Source organism: Heptranchias perlo, chromosome 17 (genome assembly GCF_035084215.1).
Source record: "Heptranchias perlo isolate sHepPer1 chromosome 17, sHepPer1.hap1, whole genome shotgun sequence".
Lineage (NCBI taxonomy): Eukaryota > Metazoa > Chordata > Chondrichthyes > Hexanchiformes > Hexanchidae > Heptranchias > Heptranchias perlo.
The window spans coordinates 54,654,532-54,677,734 of NC_090341.1; the positions used below are offsets into that span (position 1 = coordinate 54,654,532).

The window sequence follows — 23,203 nt, forward strand, 5'->3', positions numbered from 1 at the left end:
TCTGGGCTCTCTGTGCTGAGTCTGGGAATGCTCTGGGCTCCCTGTGCTGAGTCTGGGAATGCTCTGGACTCTCTGTGCTGAGTCTGGGAATGCTCTGGGCTCCCTGTGCTGAGCCTGGGAATGCTCTGGACTCTCTGTGCTGAGCCTGGGAATGCTCTGGACTCTCTGTGCTGAGCCTGGGAATGCTCTGGACTCGCTGTGCTGAGTCTGGGAATGCTCTGGGCTCTCTGTGCTGAGTTTGGGAATGCTCTGGGCTCTCTGTGCTGAGTTTGGGAATGCTCTGAGCTCTCTGTGCTGAGTTTGGGAATGCTCTGGGCTCCCTGTGCTGAGTTTGGGAATGCTCTGGGCTCTCTGTGCTGAGTCTGGGAATGCTCTGGTCTCCCTGTGCTGAGTCTGGGAATGCTCTGGGCTCTCTGTGCTGAGTCTGGGAATGCTCTGGGCACCCTGTGCTGAGCCTGGGAATGCTCTGGGCTCTCTGTGCTGAGTCTGGGAATGCTCTGGGCTCCCTGTACTGAGTCTGGGAATGCTCTGGGCTCTCTGTGCTGAGTTTGGGAATGCTCTGGGCTCCCTGTGCTGAGCCTGGGAATGCTCTGGGCTCTCTGTGCTGAGTCTGGGAATGCTCTGGGCTCCCTGTGCTGAGTCTGGGAATGCTCTGGGCTCTCTGTGCTGAGTCTGGGAATGCTCTGGGCTCCTTGTGCTGAGTCTGGGAATGCTCTGGGCTCTCTGTGCTGAGTCTGGGAATGCTCTGGGCTCCCTGTGCTGAGTCTGGGAATGCTCTGGACTCTCTGTGCTGAGTCTGGGAATGCTCTGGGCTCCCTGTGCTGAGCCTGGGAATGCTCTGGACTCTCTGTGCTGAGTCTGGGAATGCTCTGGACTCTCTGTGCTGAGCCTGGGAATGCTCTGGACTCTCTGTGCTGAGTTTGGGAATGCTCTGGGCTCCCTGTGCTGAGTCTGGGAATGCTCTGGGCTCTCTGTGCTGAGTCTGGGAATGCTCTGGACTCTCTGTGCTGAGCCTGGGAATGCTCTGGACTCTCTGTGCTGAGCCTGGGAATGCTCTGGACTCTCTGTGCTGAGCCTGGGAATGCTCTGGGCTCTCTGTGCTGAGTCTGGGAATGCTCTGGGCTCCCTGTGCTGAGCCTGGGAATGCTCTGGACTCTCTGTGCTGAGTCTGGGAATGCTCTGGACTCTCTGTGCTGAGCCTGGGAATGCTCTGGACTCTCTGTGCTGAGCCTGGGAATGCTCTGGACTCTCTGTGCTGAGTCTGGGAATGCTCTGGGCTCCCTGTGCTGAGTCTGGGAATGCTCTGGACTCTCTGTGCTGAGTCTGGGAATGCTCTGGGCTCTCTGTGCTGAGTCTGGGAATACTCTGGGCTCCCTGTGCTGAGTCTGGGAATGCTCTGGGCTCCCTGTGCTGAGTCTGGGAATGCTCTGGGCTCTGCTGTAACTAGTGGGGTGCTGCAGGGATCAGTGTTTGGGCCTCAGCTATTTACAATCTATACTTAGATTTACCACCTATTTAGATGAAGGGACCAAGTGTAATGTATCCAAGTTTGCTGATGATACAAAGTTAGTTGGGAAAGTAAGCTGTGAGAAGGACACATAGAGTCTGCAAAGGGATATAGACAGGTTAAGTGAATGGGCAAGAAGGTGGCAGATGGAGTATAATGTGGGGAAATGTTAGTTTCTTCGCTTTGGTAGGAAGAATAGAAAAACAGAATATTTTTTAAATAGTGAGAAACTATTAAATGTTGGTGTCCAGAGAGATTTGGGTGTCCTGGTACAAGAAACACAAAAAAGTTAACATGCAGGTTCAGCAGGCAATTAGGAAAGCAAATGGCATGTTGGCCTTTATTACAAAGGGGGTTAGAGTACAAGAGTAAGGAAGTCTTACTACAGTTGTACAGGACTTCAGTGAGACCTCACCTGGAGTACTTTGGTCTCCTTATCTAAGGAAGGATATACTTGCCTTAGAGGCGATGCAACGAAGGTTCACTAGATTAATTCCTGGGATGAGAGGGTTGTCCTATGAAGAGCGGTTGAGTAGAATGGACCTATACTCTCTGGAGTTTAGAAGAATGAGAGGTGATCTCATTGAAACGTATAAGATTATGAGGGGGCTCAACAGGGTAGAGGCTGAGAGGTTGTTTCCCCTGGCTGGAGTATCTGGAACTAGGGGACCAGAACTCAGGATAAGGGATTGGTCTTTTAAGACTGAGATGAGAAGGAATTTCTTCACTCAGAGGGTTGTGAATCTTCAGAATTCTCTACCCCAGAGGGCTGTGGATGCTCAGTCATTAATTTTATTCAAGGCTGAGATCGATAGATTTTTGGACTATAGGGGAATCAAGGGATATGGGGATTGGGCGGGAAAATAGAGTTGAGTTCAAAGATCGGCCATATCTGATTGAATGGCGGAGCAGGCTCGAGGGGCCGTGTGGCCTACTCCTGCTCCTATTTCTTATGTTCTTATATTCTTATTGCAGAACCTGTGAGTGCTGTGGGCTCCTTGTACTGCTTGGGAACAAGTGCAGCATCCATGGGATCTGGTGCAGAGGATGGCGAGACAGTAATGGCTCCAGATGTCCTAGAGATGATGCCCCACCAACAACGGCCACTAACAATTCTGCTCGCTGCTTTTGTAGGTGAACGAGAGCCTAGATTATGACTCTGCGAAGATGGCAAGCCTGGACTTCCAGTACACGGCCATGGTCATTGTGACAGATGGTGGAAGACCCCCAAGAACAAGTAAGAGTCGGCACATCTCTGAGGGCTACATAGTTACTGGTCACAAACTAAATCTTAGATCAATTACCGTAGAAGTTATCATTGTTCTCACCAATTTTGTGCCCTCATTTTCCCCTCTCCTCAACTGAAGGCACTGGTTTCTTGTGGTACTTCACCCAAGTGGAGACCAGCACATCTGGATCCAGTCCTGTCCTCAGCCAATGTTCACACCTGCCTATTCCAGCAGGGGCCATTAGATAAGAAAGAAAGAACTGACATTTATATAGCGCCTTTCACCATCTCAGGATGTCCCAAAGCACTTTACAGCCAATGAAGTACTTTTGAAGTGTAGTCACTGTTGTAATGTAGGAAACACAGCAGCAAGATCCCACAAACAGGAGTGAGATAAATGACCTGGTAATCTGTTTTAGTGATGTTGGTTGAGGGATAAATATTGGCCAGGACATCAGGGAGAACTCCCCTACTCTTCTTCAAATAGTGCCATGGGATCTTTCTCATCCACCTGAGAGGGCAGGCAGGGCCTCTGTTTAACATCTCACCTGAAAGGCGGCACCTCCGATAGTGCAGCACTCCCTCAGTAATGCACTGACGTGTCAGCCTAGATTATGTGCTCAAGTCTCTGGAGTGGGACTTGAACTCACAACCTTCTGACTCAAAAGCAAGAGTGCTACCAACTGAGCCAAATATGACACTTGATTGTAGTTCATCCAACCAGAGGAAACCTACAGTCCCGCCATTACAGCGTTCAGCTGCTCAGTGTGATGGTACTGGGACTGCTCAGTGTGATGGTACAGGGACTGCCCAGTGTGATGGTACTGGGACTGCTCAGTGTGATGGTACGGGGACTGCTCAGTGTGTTGGTACTGGGACTGCTCAGTGTGATGGTACTGGGACTGCTCAGTGTGATGGTACTGGGACTGCTCAGTGCAATGGTACTGGGACTGCTCAGTGTCATGGTACTGGGACTGCTCAGTGTGATAGTACTGGGGCCACTCACTGCAATGGGACTGGGACTGCCCAGTGTAATAGTACGGGGACTGCTCAGTGTGATGGTACTGGGACTGCTCAGTGTGATGGTACTGGGACTGCTCAGTGTGATGGTACTGGGACTGCCCAGTGTAATAGTACGGGGACTGCTCAGTGCAATGGTACTGGGACAGCTCAGTGTGATGGTACTGGGACTGCTCAGTGTGATGGTACTGGGATTGCTCAGTGTGATGGTACTGGGACTGCTCAGTGTGATGGTACTGGGACTGCTCAGTGTGATGGTACTGGGACTGCTCAGTGTAATGGTACTGGGACTGCTCAGTGTGATGGTACAGGGACTGCTCAGTGTGATGGTACAGGGACTGCTCAGTGTGATGGTACTGGGACTGCTCAGTGTGATGGTACTGGGACTGCTCAGTGTGATGGTACTGGCATTGCTCAGTGTGATGGTACTGGGACTGCTCAGTGTGATGGTACTGGGATTGCTCAGTGTGATGGTACTGGGACTGCTCAGTGTGATGGTACTGGGACTGCTCAGTGTGATGGTACAGGGACTGCTCAGTGTGATGGTACTGGGACTGCTCAGTGTGATGGTACTGGGACTGCTCAGTGTGATGGTACTGGGACTGCTCAGTGTGATGGTACTGGCACTGCTCAGTGTGATGGTACTGGGACTGCTCAGTGTAATGGTACTGGGACTGCTCAGTGCAATGGTACTGGGACTGCTCAGTGTGATGGTACTGGGACTGCTCAGTGTGATGGTACTGGGACTGCTCAGTGTGATGGTACTGGGACTGCTCAGTGTGATGGTACTGGGACTGCTCAGTGTGATGGTACTGGGACTGTTCAGTGTGATGGTACTGGGACTGCTCAGTGTAATGGTACTGGCACTGCTCAGTGTGATGGTACTGGGACTGCTCAGTGTGATGGTACTGGGACAGCTCAGTGTAATGGTACTGGGACTGCTCAGTGTAATGGTACTGGGACTGCTCAGTGTGATGGTACTGGGACTGCTCAGTGTGATGGTACTGGGACTGCTCAGTGTAATGGTACTGGGACTGCTCAGTGTGATGGTACTGGGACTGCTCAGTGTGATGGTACTGGGACTGCTCAGTGTGATGGTACTGGGACTGCTCAGAGCAATGGTACTGGGACTGCTCAGTGTGATGGTACTGGGACTGCACAGTGTAATGGTACTGGGACTGCACAGTGTAATGGTACTGGGACTGCTCAGTGTGATGGTACTGGGACTGCACAGTGTGATGGTACTGGGATTGCTCAGTGTAATGGTACTGGGACTGCTCAGTGTGATGGTACTGGGACTGCTCAGTGTGATGGTACTGGGACTGCTCAGTGTAATGGTACTGGGACTGCTCAGTGTGATGGTACTGGGACTGCTCAGTGTGATGGTACTGGGATTGCTCAGTGTAATGGTACTGGGACTGCTCAGTGTAATAGTACGGGGACTGCTCAGTGTAATGGTACTGGGACTGCTCAGTGTGATGGTACTGGGACTGCTCAGTGTGATGGTACTGGGACTGCTCAGTGTGATGGTACTGGGACTGCTCAGTGTGATGGTACTGGGACTGCTCAGTGTAATGGTACTGGGACTGCTCAGTGTGATGGTACTGGGACTGCTCAGTGTGATGGTACTGGGACTGCTCAGTGTGATGGTACTGGGACTGCTCAGTGTGATAGTACTGGGGCCACTCACTGCAATGGTACTGGGACTGCACAGTGTAATGGTACTGGGACTGCTCAGTGTGATGGTACTGGGACTGCTCAGTGTGATGGTACTGGGATTGCTCAGTGTGATGGTACTGGGACTGCTCAGTGTGATGGTACTGGGATTGCTCAGTGTGATGGTACTGGGACTGCTCAGTGTAATGGTACTGGGACTGCTCAGTGTGATGGTACTGGGACTGCTCAGTGTGATGGTACTGGGACTGCGCAGTGTGATGGTACTGGGACTGCTCAGTGTAATGGTACTGGGACTGCTCAGTGTGATGGTACTGGGACTGCTCAGTGTGATGGTACAGGGACTGCTCAGTGTAATAGTACGGGGACTGCTCAGTGTGATGGTACTGGGACTGCTCAGTGTGATGGTACTGGGACTGCTCAGTGTGATGGTACTGGGACTGCTCAGTGTGATGGTACTGGGACTGCCCAGTGTGATGGTACTGGGACTGCTCAGTGTAATGGTACTGGGACTGCTCAGTGTGATGGTACGGGGACTGCTCAGTGTGATGGTACTGGGACTGCTCAGTGTAATAGTACTGGGACTGCTCAGTGTGATGGTACTGGGACTGCTCAGTGTGATGGTACTGGGACTGCCCAGTTTGATGGTACTGGGACTGCTCAGTGTAATGGTACTGGGACTGCTCAGTGTGATGGTACTGGGACTGCTCAGTGTGATGGTACTGGGACTGCTCAGTGTAATGGTTCTGGGACTGCTCAGTGTGATGGTACTGGGACTGCTCAGTGTGATGGTACTGGGATTGCTCAGTGTGATGGTACTGGGACTGCTCAGTGTAATGGTACTGGGACTGCACAGTGTAATGGTATTGGGACTGCTCAGTGTGATAGTACTGGGACTGCTCAGTGCAATGGTACTGGGACTGCTCAGTGTAATGGTACTGGGACTGCTCAGTGTGATAGTACTGGGGCCACTCACTGCAATGGTACTGGGACTGCCCAGTGTAATAGTACGGGGACTGCTCAGTGTAATGGTACTGGGACTGCTCAGTGTGATGGTACTGGGATTGCTCAGTGTGATGGTACTGGGACTGCTCAGTGTGATGGTACTGGGACTGCTCAGTGTGATGGTACTGGGACTGCTCAGTGTGATGGTACTGGGACTGCACAGTGTAATGGTACTGTTACTGCACAGTGTAATGGTACTGGGACTGCTCAGTGTGATGGTACTGGGACTGCTCAGTGTGATGGTACTGGGATTGCTCAGTGTGATGGTACTGGGACTCCCCAGTGTGATGGTACTGGGACTGCTCAGTGTGATGGTACTGGGACTGCTCAGTGTGATGGTACTGGGATTGCTCAGTGTGATGGGACTGGGACTGCTCAGTGTGATGGTACTGGGACTGCTCAGTGTGATGGTACTGGGACTGCCCAGTGTGATGGTACTGGGACTGCCCAGTGTGATGGTACTGGGACTGCTCAGTGCAATGGTACTGGGACTGCTCAGTGTGATGGTACGGGGACTGCTCAGTGTGATGGTACTGGGACTGCTCAGTGTAATAGTACTGGGACTGCTCAGTGTGATGGTACTGGGACTGCTCAGTGTGATGGTACTGGGACTGCCCAGTTTGATGGTACTGGGACTGCTCAGTGTGATGGTACTGGGATTGCTCAGTGTGATGGTACTGGGACTGCTCAGTGTAATGGTACTGGGACTGCACAGTGTAATGGTATTGGGACTGCTCAGTGTGATGGTACTGGGACTGCTCAGTGTAATGGTATTGGGACTGCTCAGTGTGATGGTACTGGGACTGCTCAGTGTAATGGTACTGGGACTGCTCAGTGCAATGGTACTGGGACTGCTCAGTGTCATGGTACTGGGACTGCTCAGTGTGATAGTACTGGGGCCACTCACTGCAATGTTACTGGGACTGCCCAGTGTAATAGTACGGGGACTGCTCAGTGTAATGGTACTGGGACAGCTCAGTGTGATGGTACTGGGACTGCTCAGTGTGATGGTACTGGGACTGCTCAGTGTGATGGTACTGGGACTGCTCAGTGTGATGGTACTGGGACTGCCCAGTTTGATGGTACTGGGACTGCTCAGTGTGATGGTACTGGGACTGCTCAGTGTAATAGTACTGGGACTGCTCAGTGTGATGGTACTGGGACTGCTCAGTGTGATGGTACTGGGACTGCTCAGTGTGATAGTACTGGGGCCACTCACTGCAATGGTACTGGGACTGCCCAGTGTAATAGTACGGGGACTGCTCAGTGTAATGGTACTGGGACAGCTCAGTGTGATGGTACTGGGACTGCTCAGTGTGATGGTACTGGGACTGCTCAGTGTGATGGTACTGGGACTGCTCAGTGTAATAGTACTGGGACTGCTCAGTGTGATGGTACTGGGACTGCTCAGTGTGATGGTACTGGGACTGCCCAGTTTGATGGTACTGGGACTGCTCAGTGTGATGGTACTGGGACTGCTCAGTGTAATAGTACTGGGACTGCTCAGTGTGATGGTACTGGGACTGCTCAGTGTGATGGTACTGCGACTGCCCAGTTTGATGGTACTGGCACTGCTCAGTGTGATGGTACTGGGACTGCTCAGTGTAATAGTACTGGGACTGCTCAGTGTGATGGTACTGGGACTGCCCAGTTTGATGGTACTGGGACTGCTCAGTGTGATGGTACGGGGACTGCTCAGTGTGATGGTACTGGGACTGCTCAGTGTAATGGTACTGGGACTGCTCAGTGTGATGGTACTGAGACTGCTCAGTGTGATGGTACTGGGACTGCCCAGTTTGATGGTACTGGGACTGCTCAGTGTGATGGTACTGGGACTGCTCAGTGTGATGGTACTGGGACTGCGCAGTGTGATGGTACTGGGACTGCTCAGTGTAATGGTACTGGGACTGCTCAGTGTGATGGTACTGGGACTGCTCAGTGTGATGGTACAGGGACTGCTCAGTGTAATAGTACGGGGACTGCTCAGTGTGATGGTACTGGGACTGCTCAGTGTGATGGTACTGGGACTGCTCAGTGTGATGGTACTGGGACTGCTCAGTGTGATGGTACTGGGACTGCCCAGTGTGATGGTACTGGGACTGCTCAGTGTAATGGTACTGGGACTGCTCAGTGTGATGGTACGGGGACTGCTCAGTGTGATGGTACTGGGACTGCTCAGTGTAATAGTACTGGGACTGCTCAGTGTGATGGTACTGGGACTGCTCAGTGTGATGGTACTGGGACTGCCCAGTTTGATGGTACTGGGACTGCTCAGTGTAATGGTACTGGGACTGCTCAGTGTGATGGTACTGGGACTGCTCAGTGTGATGGTACTGGGACTGCTCAGTGTAATGGTTCTGGGACTGCTCAGTGTGATGGTACTGGGACTGCTCAGTGTGATGGTACTGGGATTGCTCAGTGTGATGGTACTGGGACTGCTCAGTGTAATGGTACTGGGATTGCTCAGTGTGATGGTACTGGGACTGCTCAGTGTAATGGTACTGGGACTGCACAGTGTAATGGTATTGGGACTGCTCAGTGTGATAGTACTGGGACTGCTCAGTGCAATGGTACTGGGACTGCTCAGTGTAATGGTACTGGGACTGCTCAGTATGATAGTACTGGGGCCACTCACTGCAATGGTACTGGGACTGCCCAGTGTAATAGTACGGAGACTGCTCAGTGAAATGGTACTGGGACAGCTCAGTGTGATGGTACTGGGACTGCTCAGTGTGATGGTACTGGGATTGCTCAGTGTGATGGTACTGGGACTGCTCAGTGTGATGGTACTGGGACTGCTCAGTGTGATGGTACTGGGACTGCTCAGTGTGATGGTACTGGGACTGCACAGTGTAATGGTACTGGGACTGCACAGTGTAATGGTACTGGGACTGCTCAGTGTGATGGTACTGGGACTGCTCAGTGTGATGGTACTGGGATTGCTCAGTGTGATGGTACTGGGACTCCCCAGTGTGATGGTACTGGGACTGCTCAGTGTGATGGTACTGGGACTGCTCAGTGTGATGGTACTGGGATTGCTCAGTGTGATGGTACTGGGACTGCTCAGTGTGATGGTACTGGGACTGCTCAGTGTGATGGTACTGGGACTGCCCAGTGTGATGGTACTGGGACTGCTCAGTGCAATGGTACTGGGACTGCTCAGTGTGATGGTACGGGGACTGCTCAGTGTGATGGTACTGGGACTGCTCAGTGTAATAGTACTGGGACTGCTCAGTGTGATGGTACTGGGACTGCTCAGTGTGATGGTACTGGGACTGCCCAGTTTGATGGTACTGGGACTGCTCAGTGTGATGGTACTGGGATTGCTCAGTGTGATGGTACTGGGACTGCTCAGTGTAATGGTACTGGGACTGCACAGTGTAATGGTATTGGGACTGCTCAGTGTGATGGTACTGGGACTGCTCAGTGTAATGGTATTGGGACTGCTCAGTGTGATGGTACTGGGACTGCTCAGTGTAATGGTACTGGGACTGCTCAGTGCAATGGTACTGGGACTGCTCAGTGTCATGGTACTGGGACTGCTCAGTGTGATAGTACTGGGGCCACTCACTGCAATGTTACTGGGACTGCCCAGTGTAATAGTACGGGGACTGCTCAGTGTAATGGTACTGGGACAGCTCAGTGTGATGGTACTGGGACTGCTCAGTGTGATGGTACTGGAACTGCTCAGTGTGATGGTACTGGGACTGCTCAGTGTGATGGTACTGGGACTGCCCAGTTTGATGGTACTGGGACTGCTCAGTGTGATGGTACTGGGACTGCTCAGTGTAATAGTACTGGGACTGCTCAGTGTGATGGTACTGGGACTGCTCAGTGTGATGGTACTGGGACTGCTCAGTGTGATAGTACTGGGGCCACTCACTGCAATGGTACTGGGACTGCCCAGTGTAATAGTACGGGGACTGCTCAGTGTAATGGTACTGGGACAGCTCAGTGTGATGGTACTGGGACTGCTCAGTGTGATGGTACTGGGACTGCTCAGTGTGATGGTACTGGGACTGCTCAGTGTAATAGTACTGGGACTGCTCAGTGTGATGGTACTGGGACTGCTCAGTGTGATGGTACTGGGACTGCCCAGTTTGATGGTACTGGGACTGCTCAGTGTGATGGTACTGGGACTGCTCAGTGTAATAGTACTGGGACTGCTCAGTGTGATGGTACTGGGACTGCTCAGTGTGATGGTACTGCGACTGCCCAGTTTGATGGTACTGGCACTGCTCAGTGTGATGTTACTGGGACTGCTCAGTGTAATAGTACTGGGACTGCTCAGTGTGATGGTACTGGGACTGCCCAGTTTGATGGTACTGGGACTGCTCAGTGTGATGGTACGGGGACTGCTCAGTGTGATGGTACTGGGACTGCTCAGTGTAATGGTACTGGGACTGCTCAGTGTGATGGTACTGAGACTGCTCAGTGTGATGGTACTGGGACTGCCCAGTTTGATGGTACTGGGACTGCTCAGTGTGATGGTACGGGGACTGCTCAGTGTGATGGTACTGGGACTGCTCAGTGTGATGGTACTGGGACTGCTCAGTGTGATGGTACTGGGACTGCCCAGTTTGATGGTACTGGGACTGCTCAGTGTGATGGTACGGGGACTGCTCAGTGTGATGGTACTGGGACTGCTCAGTGTAATGGTACTGGGACTGCTCAGTGTAATGGTACTGGGACTGCTCAGTGTGATGGTACTGGGAATGCTCAGTGTAATGGTACTGGGACTGCTCAGTGTGATGGTACAGGGACTGCTCAGTGTAATGGTACTGGGACTGCTCAGTGTAATGGTACTGGGACTGCTCAGTGTGATGGTACAGGGACTGCTCAGTGTAATGGTACTGGGACTGCTCAGTGTGATGGTACTGGGACTGCTCAGTGTGATGGTACTGGGACTGCTCAGTGTAATGGTACTGGGACTGCTCAGTGTGATGGTACTGGGACTGCTCAGTGTGATGGTACTGGGACTGCTCAGTGTGATGGTACTGGGACTGCTCAGTGTAATGGTACTGGGACTGCTCAGTGTGATGGTACTGGGACTGCTCAGTGTGATGGTATTGGGACTGCTCAGTGTGATGGTACTGGGACTGCTCAGTGTGATGGTACTGGGACTGCTCAGTGTGATGGTATTGGGACTGCTCAGTGTGATGGTACTGGGACTGCTCAGTGTGATGGTACTGGGACTGCTCAGTGTGATGGTACTGTGAGAATCAGCACCTTCACCAAGACTGCCTACTTCGACCTCCATAACTTCACCCGACTCCTAACTCTAACCCCTGCCTCAGCCCATCTGCTGCTGAAACTCTCATCGTGCTTTTGTTACCTTCAGACTTGACTATTCCAATGCTCTCCTGGCCGGCCTCCCATCTTCCATCCTCCATAAACTTGAGCTCATCCAAAACTCAGCTGCCGTATCCTAACTCACACCAAGTCCCTTTCACCCATCACCCCTGTGCTCGGTGACCTACATTGGTTCCCAGTCCAGCAACGCCTCGATTTTAAAATTCTTATCCTTGTTTTCAAATCCCTCCATGGCCTTATCCCTCCCTATCTCTGTAACCTCCTCCAGCCCTACAACCCTCCGAGATCTCTGCGCTCCTCCAATTCTGGTCTCTTGCGCATCCCCGATTTTAATCGCTCCACCATTGGCGGCCGTGCCTTCAGCTGCCTCGGCCCTGAACTCTGAAATTCGCTCCCCAAACCTTTCTGCTTCTCCACTTTTCTCTCATTTAAGACTCTCCTGAAAACCTACCTCTTTGCCCAAGCTTTTGGTCACCTGTCTTAATGTCTCCTTACGAGGCTCGGTGTCAATTTTGGTCTGTCAATGCTCCTGTAAAATGCCTTGGGACATTTTACTACGTTAAAGGCATTATATAAGTAGGAGTATTGTGTCCAATTCTGGGCTCCACACTTTAGGAAGGATGTCAAGGCCTTAGAGAGGGCGCAGAGGAGATTTACTAGAATGGTACCAGGGATGAGGGACGACAGTTATGTGGAGAGACTGGAGAAGCCGGGATTGTTCTCCTTAGAGCAGAGAAGGTTCAGGGGAGATTTGATAGAGGTGTTCAAAATGATGAAGGGTTTTCATAGAGTAAATAAGGAGAAACTGTTTCCAGTGGCAGAAGGTAACCAGAGGACGCAGATTTAAGTTGATTGGCAAAAGAACCAGAGCTGACATGAGGAAACATTCTTTTACGCAGCGAGTTCTTATGATCTGGAATACACTGCTTGGAAGGGTGGTGGAAGCAGATTCAATCGTGGCTTTCAAAAAGGAATTGGATAAATACTTGAAGGGAAAAGATTTGCAGGGCTATGGGGAAAGAGCAGGGAGGGTGGGACTAATTGGATAGTTCTACCAAAGAGCCAGCACAGGCCCGATGGGCCGAATGTGCTGTAACATACTCTGATAAATGTAAGTTGCTGTTGTTCAGGGGAGGAATCTAGCTGGTGGAGAGGCCTGGCCCTCTTGTTGCAGGTGGTGCTGATTCTAGGGGATTTCTGAATCTCTTTTCTCATCTCTGGTTTTCCGATTTCTTTCAGCTTCTGTCTCGATGCTGGTGACTGTCACTCAAGTCAATGAGTTTCCCCCAGTGTTTCATGGCACCAAGAGGTTCTTGGTTCCAGAAAACAGTCCAGTGAACACGCGGGTGGGTTTAGTGAACGCTACAGATGATGACTGGATCTATAACAACGTGCGATTCTCCATTGTTGGACATGTTCCACCAACCTTCTACATTCACCCATACACTGGTTAGCATTCTTAATATTGTTGTGAAACTGTGCTGGAGTGGATGGGAAATACCGGGTTTGTTCGAGGTACCGGGTGGGTTGGTGAGTGGGACTGACTGGAGGGAGGGGGCATTCGATCAAAAGAACTGGATGGGATGGTGGGTGAAACATTGAGTGAACACAGTACCACCAGATCACAAGAGACCAATGAGGAACATAAGAATATAAGAAATAGGAGCAGGAATAGGCCATAAGGCCCCTCGAGCCTGCTCCGCCATTCAGTAAGATCATGGCTGATCTTCGACCTCAACTCCACTTTCCTGCCCGATCCCCATATCCTTTGATTCCCCTAGAGTCCAAAAATCTATCTATCTCAGCCTTGAATATACTCAATGACAGAGCATCCACAGCCCTCTGGGGTAGAGAATTCCAAAGATTCACAACCCTCTGCATGAAGAAATTCCTCCTCATCTCAGTCTTGAATGGCTGACCCCTTATCCTGCGACTATGCCCTTTCGTTCCAGACTCTCAGCATCTATCCTGTCAAGCTCCTAATAATCTTATATGTTTCAATGAGATCACCTCTCATTCTTCTAAAGTCCAGAGAGTATAGGCCCATTCTCTTCAACCTCCCTTCATAGGACAACCTTCTCATCCCAGGAATTAATCTAGTGAACCTTCATTGCACCGCCTCCAAGGCAAGTATATCCTTCCTTAGATAAGGAGACCAAAACTGTACACAGAACTCCAGGTGAGGTCTCACCAAAGCCCTGTACAATTGTAGTAAGACTTCCTTACTCTTGTACTCCAACCCCCTTGCAATAAAGGCCAACATGCCATTTGCTTTCCTAATTGCCTGCTGTACCTGCATACTAACTTTTGTGTTTCTTGTATGAGGACACCCAAGCCTCTCTGATCACCAACATTTAATAGTTTCTCACCATTTAAAAAATATTCTGTCTTTTTCTATTCTTCCTACCAAAGTGAATAACCTCACACTTCCCCACATTACACTCCATCTGCCACCTTCTTGCCCAATCACTTAACCTGTCTATATCCCTTTGCAGGAAGGCCATTGTTCCAGTATAAAATAAATAACTTGCATTTATATAGCACCTTTCACCACCTCAGGATGTCCCAAAGCGCTTTACAGCCAATGAAGAACTTTTGAAGTGCAGTCACTGTTGTAATGTAGGAAACGTGGCAGCCAATTTGCGCACAGCAAGATCCCACAAACAGCAATGAGTTAAGTGACCGGATGATCTGATTTAGTGATGTTGGTTAAGGGATAAATATTGGCCCAGGGCACTGAGAAAACGCCCCTGCTCTTCTTCGAATAGTGCCGTGGGATCTTCTATGTCCACCTGAGAGGGCAGACGGGGCCTCGGTTTAACATCTTATCAAAAACACAGCACCTCCAACAGTGCAGCACTCCCTCAGTACTGCACTGAAGTGTCAGCCTGGATTATGTGCTCAAGTCTCTGGAGCGGGACTTGAACCCGTGATCTTCTGACTCAAAAGCTACCAACTGAGTCAAGTGTGACACTTGATTGTAGCTCATCCAACCAGAGGAAACCTACAGTCCCGCCATTACAACGTTCAGCTGATCCCTAAATGAAGCTGTTGCTTCCTCTGTTCTACCTCTAAACCCATTCCACGTATTGATTGTTCTTTGTGTGAGGAAGAGTCTCTTGACATCAGTCCTAAATGTATCTTTCACCAGTTTGAATCTTGATCTACTGTCATGGTTTAACCTGAAGTAGAATAATACTGGGGCTGAAAGGGTTAAATCATGAGGCCAGGTGGAATCGAGTTGGTTTGTATTCCCTCGAGTCCAGCAGGTTGAGGGGTGATCTGATGGTGTTTAAACTGATAAAAGGATTTGATAGGGCAGATGGAGAGAAACAATTTCCGCTGATGGGAGAATTGAAAATGGGCAACATGATCTTAACATTAGAGCTCGGCCATTCGGGGGGGAAATCAGGAAGCACTTTTCACACAAAGGGATGTGGAAATCTGGAATTCTTTCCCCCAAAGGCTGTGGATGATTGGGGTTAATTGGAGCTTTCAGGTCTGAGATGGATAGATTTTTGTTGGGTAAGGGCATTAAGAGATATGGAGCAAAGGAGGTAAATGGAGTGAAATACAGATCAGCCAAGGTCTAATTCAATGCAGGCATGAGGGGCTGAATGGCCGACTCCAGTTCCCAGGTAACAGGCACGAGGGGCTGAATGGCCTATTCCTGTTCCTAGTGATAAGGATTCTGTACCATTCCTCAGTATCATATAATCTCTACAAGGTCACCCTTCAGTTGCCTCCGGATTCAGTTTTCTATCATAATTTTCTCAGGTGAAATCAACACTTTGGTCCCACTTGATTTTGAAGCGATTAACACCTACACACTAACAATCCAGGCTGTGGACATGAATTACAATGTGGTTTTTGACAGGGCCCAACAAAGGACAAGCTACGCACAGTACACCGTCAATGTGGAGGTATGACAGAGTGCAGAGGGTGTGTGTTGGAGAGCAACTTTCTGGACAGTGACAGATGGCGAGTGTCAGGGTATGAGACAGAGAGAGAGAGAGTGTCAGGGTGTGAGAGAGAGCGAGTGTCAGGGTGTGAGAGAGAGGGAGAGTTGGGGGTATGAGAGAGGGCAAGTGTCAGGATGTGACAGACAGCGAGTGTCAGGGTGTGAGAGAGAGAGTCAGGGTGTGACAGAGAGCGAGTGTCAGGCTGTGACAGGGTGCGAGTGTCAGGGTGTGACAGAGAGTGAGAGTCAGGGTGTGACAGAGAGGGAGTGTCGGGGTGTGACAGAGAGGGAGTGTCAGGGTGTGACAGAGAGAGGGTGTCAGGGTGTGACAGAGAGGGAGTGTCAGGGTGTGACAGAGAGGGAGTGTCAGGGTGTGACAGAGAGAGGGTGTCAGGGTGTGACAGAGAGGGAGTGTCAGGGTGTGACAGAGAGGGAGTGTCAGGGTGTGACAGAGAGAGGGTGTCAGGGTGTGACAGAGAGGGAGTGTCAGGGTGTGACAGAGAGGGAGTATCAGGATGTGACAGAGAGGGAGTATCAGGGTGTGACAGAGAGGGAGTGTCAGGGTGTGACGGAGAGCGAGTGTCAGGGTGTGAGAGAGAGGGAGTGTCAGGGTGTGACAGAGAGGGAGTGTCCGGGTGTGACAGAGAGCGAGTGTCAGGGTGTGAGAGAGAGGGAGTGTCAGGGTGTGACAGAGAGGGAGTGTCCGGGTGTGACAGAGAGCGAGTGTCAGGGTGTGAGAGAGAGGGAGTGTCAGGGTGTGACAGAGAGGGAGTGTCCGGGTGTGACAGAGAGCGAGTGTCAGGGTGTGAGAGAGAGCGAGTGTCAGGGTGTGAGAAAGAGCGAGTGTCAGGGTGTGAGAGAGAGGGAGAGTTGGGGGTATGAGAGAGGGCAAGTGTCAGGATGTGACAGACAGCGAGTGTCAGGGTGTGAGAGAGAGAGTCAGGGTGTGACTGAGTGCGAGTGTCAGGCTGTGACAGGGTGCGAGTGTCAGGGTGTGACAGAGAGTGAGAGTCAGGGTGTGACAGAGAGGGAGTGTCAGGGTGTGACAGAGAGGGAGTGTCAGGGTGTGACAGAGAGGGAGTGTCAGGGTGTGACAGAGAGAGGGTGTCAGGGTGTGACAGAGAGGGAGTATCAGGGTGTGACAGAGAGGGAGTGTCAGTGTGTGACAGAGAGGGAGTGTCGGGGTGTGACAGAGAGGGAGTGTCAGGGTGTGACAGAGAGGGAGTGTCAGGGTGTGACAGAGAGCGAATGTCAGGGTGTGACAGAGAGGGAGTGTCAGGGTGTGACAGAGAGGGAGTGTCGGGGTGTGACAGAGAGGGAGTGTCAGGGTGTGACAGAGAGGGAGTGTCAGGGTGTGACAGAGAGCGAATGTCAGGGTGTGACAGAGAGCGAGTGTCAGGGTGTGACAGAGAGGGAGTGTCAGGGTGTGACAGAGAGGGAGTGTCAGGGTGTGACAGAGAGCGAGTGTCAGCGTGTGACAGAGAGGGAGTGTCAGGGTGTGACAGAGAGGGAGTGTCAGGGTGTGACAGAGAGGGAGTGTCAGGGTGTGACAGAGAGCGAGTGTCAGGGTGTGACAGAGAGGGAGTGTCAGGGTGTGATAGAGAGGGAGTGTCAGGGTGTGACAGAGAGGGAGTGTCAGGGTGTGACAGAGAGCGAGTGTCAGGGTGTGACAGAGAGCGAGTGTCAGGGTGTGACAGAGAGGGAGTGTCAGGGTGTGATAGAGAGGGAGTGTCAGGGTGTGACAGAGAGGGAGTGTCAGGGTGTGACAGAGAGGGAGTGTCCGGGTGTGACAGAGAGCGAGTGTCAGGGTGTGACAGAGAGGGAGTGTCAGGGTGTGACAGAGAGGGAGTGTCGGGGTGTGACAGAGAGGGAGTGTCAGGGTGTGACAGAGAGGGAGTGTCAGGGTGTGACAGAGAGGGAGTGTCCGGGTGTGACAGAGAGCGAGAGTCAGGGTGTGAGAGAGAGCGAGTGTCAGGGTGTGAGAGAGAGGGAGAGTTGGGGGTATGAGAGAGGGCAAGTGTCAGGATGTGACAGACAGCGAGTGTCAGGGTGTGAGAGAGAGAGTCAGGGTGTGACAGAGAGCGAGTGTCAGGGTGTGACAGAGAGGGAGTGTCAGGGTGTGACAGAGAGGGAGTGTCAGTGTGTGACAGAGAGCGAGTGTCAGGGTGTGACAGAGAGTGAGAGTCAGGGTGTGACAGAGAGGGAGTGTCAGGGTGTGACAGAGAGAGGGTGTCAGGGTGTGACAGAGAGGGAGTGTCAGGGTGTGACAGAGAGGGAGTGTCAGTGTGTGACAGAGAGCGAGTGTCAGGGTGTGACAGAGAGGGATTGTCAGGGTGTGACAGAGAGGGAGTGTCGGGGTGTGACAGAGAGCGAGTGTCAGGGTGTGACAGAGAGGGAGTGTCAGGGTGTGACAGAGAGGGAGTGTCGGGGTGTGACAGAGAGCGAGTGTCAGGGTGTGACAGAGAGGGAGTGTCAGGGTGTGACAGAGAGCGAGTGTCAGGGTGTGACAGAGAGCGAGTGTCAGGGTGTGACAGAGAGGGAGTGTCAGGGTGTGACAGAGAGGGAGTGTCAGGGTGTGACAGAGAGCGAGTGTCAGGGTGTGACAGAGAGGGAGTGTCAGGGTGTGACAGAGAGGGAGTGTCGGGGTGTGACAGAGAGCGAGTGTCAGGGTGTGACAGAGAGGGAGTGTCGGGGTGTGACAGAGAGGGAGTGTCAGGGTGTGACAGAGAGGGAGTGTCAGGGTGTGACAGAGAGGGAGTGTCAGGGTGTGACAGAGAGGGAGTGTCAGGGTGTGACGGAGAGCGAGTGTCAGGGTGTGACAGAGAGGGAGTGTCCGGGTGTGATAGAGAGGGAGTGTCGGGGTGTGACAGAGAGCGAGTGTCGGGGTGTGACAGAGAGGGAGTGTCAGGGTGTGACAGAGAGGGAGTGTCAGGGTGTGACAGAGAGCGAGTGTCAGGGTGTGACAGAGAGGGAGTGTCGGGGTGTGACAGAGAGGGAGTGTCAGGGTGTGACAGAGAGGGAGTGTCAGGGTGTGACAGAGAGGGAGTGTCAGGGTGTGGCAGAGAGGGAGTGTCAGGGTGTGACAGAGAGCGAGTGTCAGGGTGTGACAGAGAGCGAGTGTCAGGGTGTGACAGAGAGGGAGTGTCAGGGTGTGACAGAGAGGGAGTGTCAGGGTGTGACAGAGAGGGAGTGTCAGGGTGTGACAGAGAGTGAGTGTCCGGGTGTGACAGAGAGCGAGTGTCAGGGTGTGAGAGAGAGCGAGTGTCAGGGTGTGACAGAGAGGGAGTGTCAGGGTGTGACAGAGAGGGAGTGTCAGGGTGTGACAGAGAGCGAGTGTCAGGGTGTGACAGAGAGGGAGTGTCAGGGTGTGATAGAGAGCGAGTGTCAGGGTGTGACAGAGAGGGAGTGTCAGGGTGTGACAGAGAGGGAGTGTCAGGGTGTGATAGAGAGGGAGTGTCAGGGTGTGACAGAGAGCGAGTGTCAGGGTGTGACAGAGAGGGAGTGTCGGGGTGTGACAGAGAGCGAGTGTCAGGGTGTGATAGAGAGGGAGTGTCAGGGTGTGACAGAGAGCGAGTGTCAGGGTGTGACAGAGAGGGAGTGTCAGGGTGTGACAGAGAGCGAGTGTCAGGGTGTGACAGAGAGCGAGTGTCGGGGTGTGACAGAGAGCGAGTGTCAGGGTGTGACAGAGAGGGAGTGTCAGGGTGTGACAGAGAGGGAGTGTCAGGGTGTGACGGAGAGGGAGTGTCAGGGTGTGACAGAGAGCGAGTGTCAGGGTGTGACAGAGAAGGAGTGTCAGGGTGTGACAGAGAGCGAGTGTCAGGGTGTGACAGAGAGGGTGGTTCAGGGTGTGACAGAGAAGGAGTGTCGGGATGTGACAGAGAGGGGGTGTCAGGGTGTGACGGAGAGGGAGTGTCAGGGTGTGACAGAGATAGGGTGTCAGGGTGTGACAGAGAGGGAGTGTCAGGGTGTGACGGAGAGGGAGTGTCAGGGTGTGACAGAGATGGGGTGTCAGGGTGTGACAGAGAGGGGGTGTCAGGGTGTGACAGAGAGGGAGTGTCAGGGTGTGACGGAGAGGGAGTGTCAGGGTGTGACAGAGATGGGGTGTCAGGGTGTGACAGAGAGGGAGTGTCAGGGTGTGACAGAGAGGGGGTGTCAGGGTGTGACAGAGAGGGAGTGTCAGGGTGTGACAGAGAGAGGGTGTCAGGGTGTGACAGAGAGGGAGTGTCAGGGTGTGACAGAGAGGGAGTGTCAGGGTGTGACAGAGAAGGAATGTCAGGGTGTGACAGAGAGCGAGTGTCAGGGTGTGACAGAGAGCGAGTGTCAGGGTGTGACAGAGAGAGGGTGTCAGGGTGTGACAGAGAGGGAGTGTCAGGGTGTGACAGAGAGGGAGTGTCAGGGTGTGACAGAGAGGGAGTGTCAGGGTGTGACAGAGAGGGAGTGTCAGGGTGTGACAGAGAGGGAGTGTCAGGGTGTGACAGAGAGGGAGTGTCAGGGTGATACGGGGAGCGAGTGTCGGGGTGTGACAGAGAGGGAGTGTCAGGGTGTGACAGGGACGGAGTATCAGGGTGTGACAGAGAGGGAGTGTCAGGGTGTGACAGAGAGGGAGTGTCAGGGTGTGACAGAGAGGGAGTGTCAGGGTGTGACAGAGAGTGAGTGTCAGGGTGTGACAGAGAGGGAGTGTCAGGGTGTGACAGAGAGGGAGTGTCAGGGTGTGACAGGGACGGAGTATCAGGGTGTGACAGAGAGTGAGTGTCAGGGTGTGACAGAGAGGGAGTGTCAGGGTGTGACAGAGAGGGAGTGTCAGGGTGTGACGGAGAGGGAGTGTCAGGGTGTGACAGAGAGAGGGTGTCAGGGTGTGACAGAGAGGGAGTGTCAGGGTGTGACAGAGAGAGGGTGTCAGGGTGTGACAGAGAGGGAGTGTCAGGGTGTGACAGAGAGAGGGTGTCAGGGTGTGACAGAGAGGGAGTGTCAGGGTGTGACAGAGAGGGAGTGTCAGGGTGTGACAGAGAGGGAGTGTCAGGGTGTGACAGAGAGAGGGTGTCAGGGTGTGACAGAGAGGGAGTGTCAGGGTGTGACGGGAAGTGAGTGTCAGGGTGTGACAGAGAGGGAGTGTCAGGGTGTGACGGGGAGCGAGTGTCAGGGTGTGACAGAGAGGGAGTGTCAGGGTGTGACAGAGAGGGAGTGTCAGGGTGTGACGGGGAGCGAGTGTCAGGGTGTGACAGAGAGGGAGTGTCAGGGTGTGACAGAGAGGGAGTGTCAGGGTGTGACAGAGAGCGAGTGTCAGGGTGTGACAGAGAGGGAGTGTCAGGGTGTGACAGAGAGGGAGTGTCCGGGTGTGACAGAGAGGGAGTGTCAGGGTGTGACAGAGAGGGAGTGTCCGGGTGTGACAGAGAGCGAGTGTCAGGGTGTGACGGGGAGCGAGTGTCGGGGTGTGACAGAGAGGGAGTGTCAGGGTGTGACAGAGAGGGAGTGTCAGGGTGTGACAGAGAGGGAGTGTCCGGGTGTGACAGAGAGCGAGAGTCAGGGTGTGAGAGAGAGCGAGTGTCAGGGTGTGAGAGAGAGGGAGAGTTGGGGGTATGAGAGAGGGCAAGTGTCAGGATGTGACAGAGATGGGGTGTCAGGGTGTGACAGAGAGGGGGTGTCAGGGTGTGACGGAGAGGGAGTGTCAGGGTGTGACAGAGATGGGGTGTCAGGGTGTGACAGAGAGGGAGTGTCAGGGTGTGACAGAGAGAGGGTGTCAGGGTGTGACAGAGAGGGAGTGTCAGGGTGTGACAGAGAGGGAGTGTCAGGGTGTGACGGAGAAGGAATGTCAGGGTGTGACAGAGAGCGAGTGTCAGGGTGTGACAGAGAGGGAGTGTCAGGGTGTGACAGAGAGAGGGTGTCAGGGTGTGACAGAGAGGGAGTGTCAGGGTGTGACAGAGAGGGAGTGTCAGGGTGTGACAGAGAGGGAGTGTCAGGGTGTGACAGAGAGAGGGTGTCAGGGTGTGACAGAGAGGGAGTGTCAGGGTGTGACGGGAAGTGAGTGTCAGGGTGTGACAGAGAGGGAGTGTCAGGGTGTGACGGGGAGCGAGTGTCAGGGTGTGACAGAGAGGGAGTGTCAGGGTGTGACAGAGAGGGAGTGTCAGGGTGTGACGGGGAGCGAGTGTCAGGGTGTGACAGAGAGGGAGTGTCAGGGTGTGACAGAGAGGGAGTGTCAGGGTGTGACAGAGAGCGAGTGTCAGGGTGTGACAGAGAGGGAGTGTCAGGGTGTGACAGAGAGGGAGTGTCAGGGTGTGACGGGGAGCGAGTGTCAGGGTGTGACAGAGAGCGAGTGTCAGGGTGTGACAGAGAGGGAGTGTCAGGGTGTGACGGGGAGCGAGTGTCGGGGTGTGACAGACAGCGAGTGTCAGGGTGTGACAGAGAGGGAGTGTCAGGGTGTGACGGGGAGCGAGTGTCAGGGTGTGACAGAGAGGGAGTGTCAGGGTGTGACAGAGAGGGAGTGTCAGGGTGTGACAGAGAAGGAGTGTCAGGGTGTGACAGAGAGGGAGTGTCAGGGTGTGACAGAGAGGGAGTGTCAGGGTGTGACAGAGAGCGAGTGTCAGGGTGTGACAGAGAAGGAGTGTCAGGGTGTGACAGAGAGGGAGTGTCAGGGTGTGACAGAGAGGGAGTGTCAGGGTGTGACGGAGAGGGAGTGTCAGGGTGTGACAGAGAGGGAGTGTCAGGGTGTGACAGAGAGGGAGTGTCAGGGTGTGACGGGGAGCGAGTGTCAGGGTGTGACAGAGAGGGATTGTCAGGGTGTGACAGAGAGGGGGTGTCAGGGTGTGATGGAGAGGGAGTGTCAGGGTGTGACAGAGAGGGAGTGTCAGGGTGTGACAGAGAAGGAGTGTCAGGGTGTGACAGAGAAGGAGTGTCAGGGTGTGACAGAGAGAGGGTGTCAGGGTGTGACAGAGAGCGAGTGTCAGGGTGTGAGAGAGAGCGAGTGTCAGGGTGTGACAGAGAGGGAGTGTCAGGGTGTGACAGAGAGGGAGTGTCAGGGTGTGACAGAGAGCGAGTGTCAGGGTGTGACAGAGAGGGAGTGTCAGGGTGTGATAGAGAGCGAGTGTCAGGGTGTGACAGAGAGGGAGTGTCAGGGTGTGACAGAGAGGGAGTGTCAGGGTGTGATAGAGAGGGAGTGTCAGGGTGTGACAGAGAGCGAGTGTCAGGGTGTGACAGAGAGGGAGTGTCGGGGTGTGACAGAGAGCGAGTGTCAGGGTGTGATAGAGAGGGAGTGTCAGGGTGTGACAGAGAGCGAGTGTCAGGGTGTGACAGAGAGGGAGTGTCAGGGTGTGACAGAGAGCGAGTGTCAGGGTGTGACAGAGAGCGAGTGTCGGGGTGTGACAGAGAGCGAGTGTCAGGGTGTGACAGAGAGGGAGTGTCAGGGTGTGACAGAGAGGGAGTGTCAGGGTGTGACGGAGAGGGAGTGTCAGGGTGTGACAGAGAGCGAGTGTCAGGGTGTGACAGAGAAGGAGTGTCAGGG

The 23,203-nt window shown here is 53.2% G+C and overlaps 1 protein-coding gene across 1 annotated transcript in view; it reads left to right on the top strand.

Annotated features, from left to right (window-relative positions):
* Positions 1-23,203, top strand: part of LOC137333938 (cadherin-related family member 4-like) — a 223,632-nt gene that overhangs the window by 116,626 nt on the left and 83,803 nt on the right. The window contains exons 12-14 of the mRNA XM_067998290.1: positions 2,642-2,744; positions 12,987-13,196; positions 15,525-15,670. Coding sequence (XP_067854391.1) covers positions 2,642-2,744; positions 12,987-13,196; positions 15,525-15,670 — 459 coding nt within the window. The remainder of the gene's footprint in view (positions 1-2,641; positions 2,745-12,986; positions 13,197-15,524; positions 15,671-23,203) is intronic.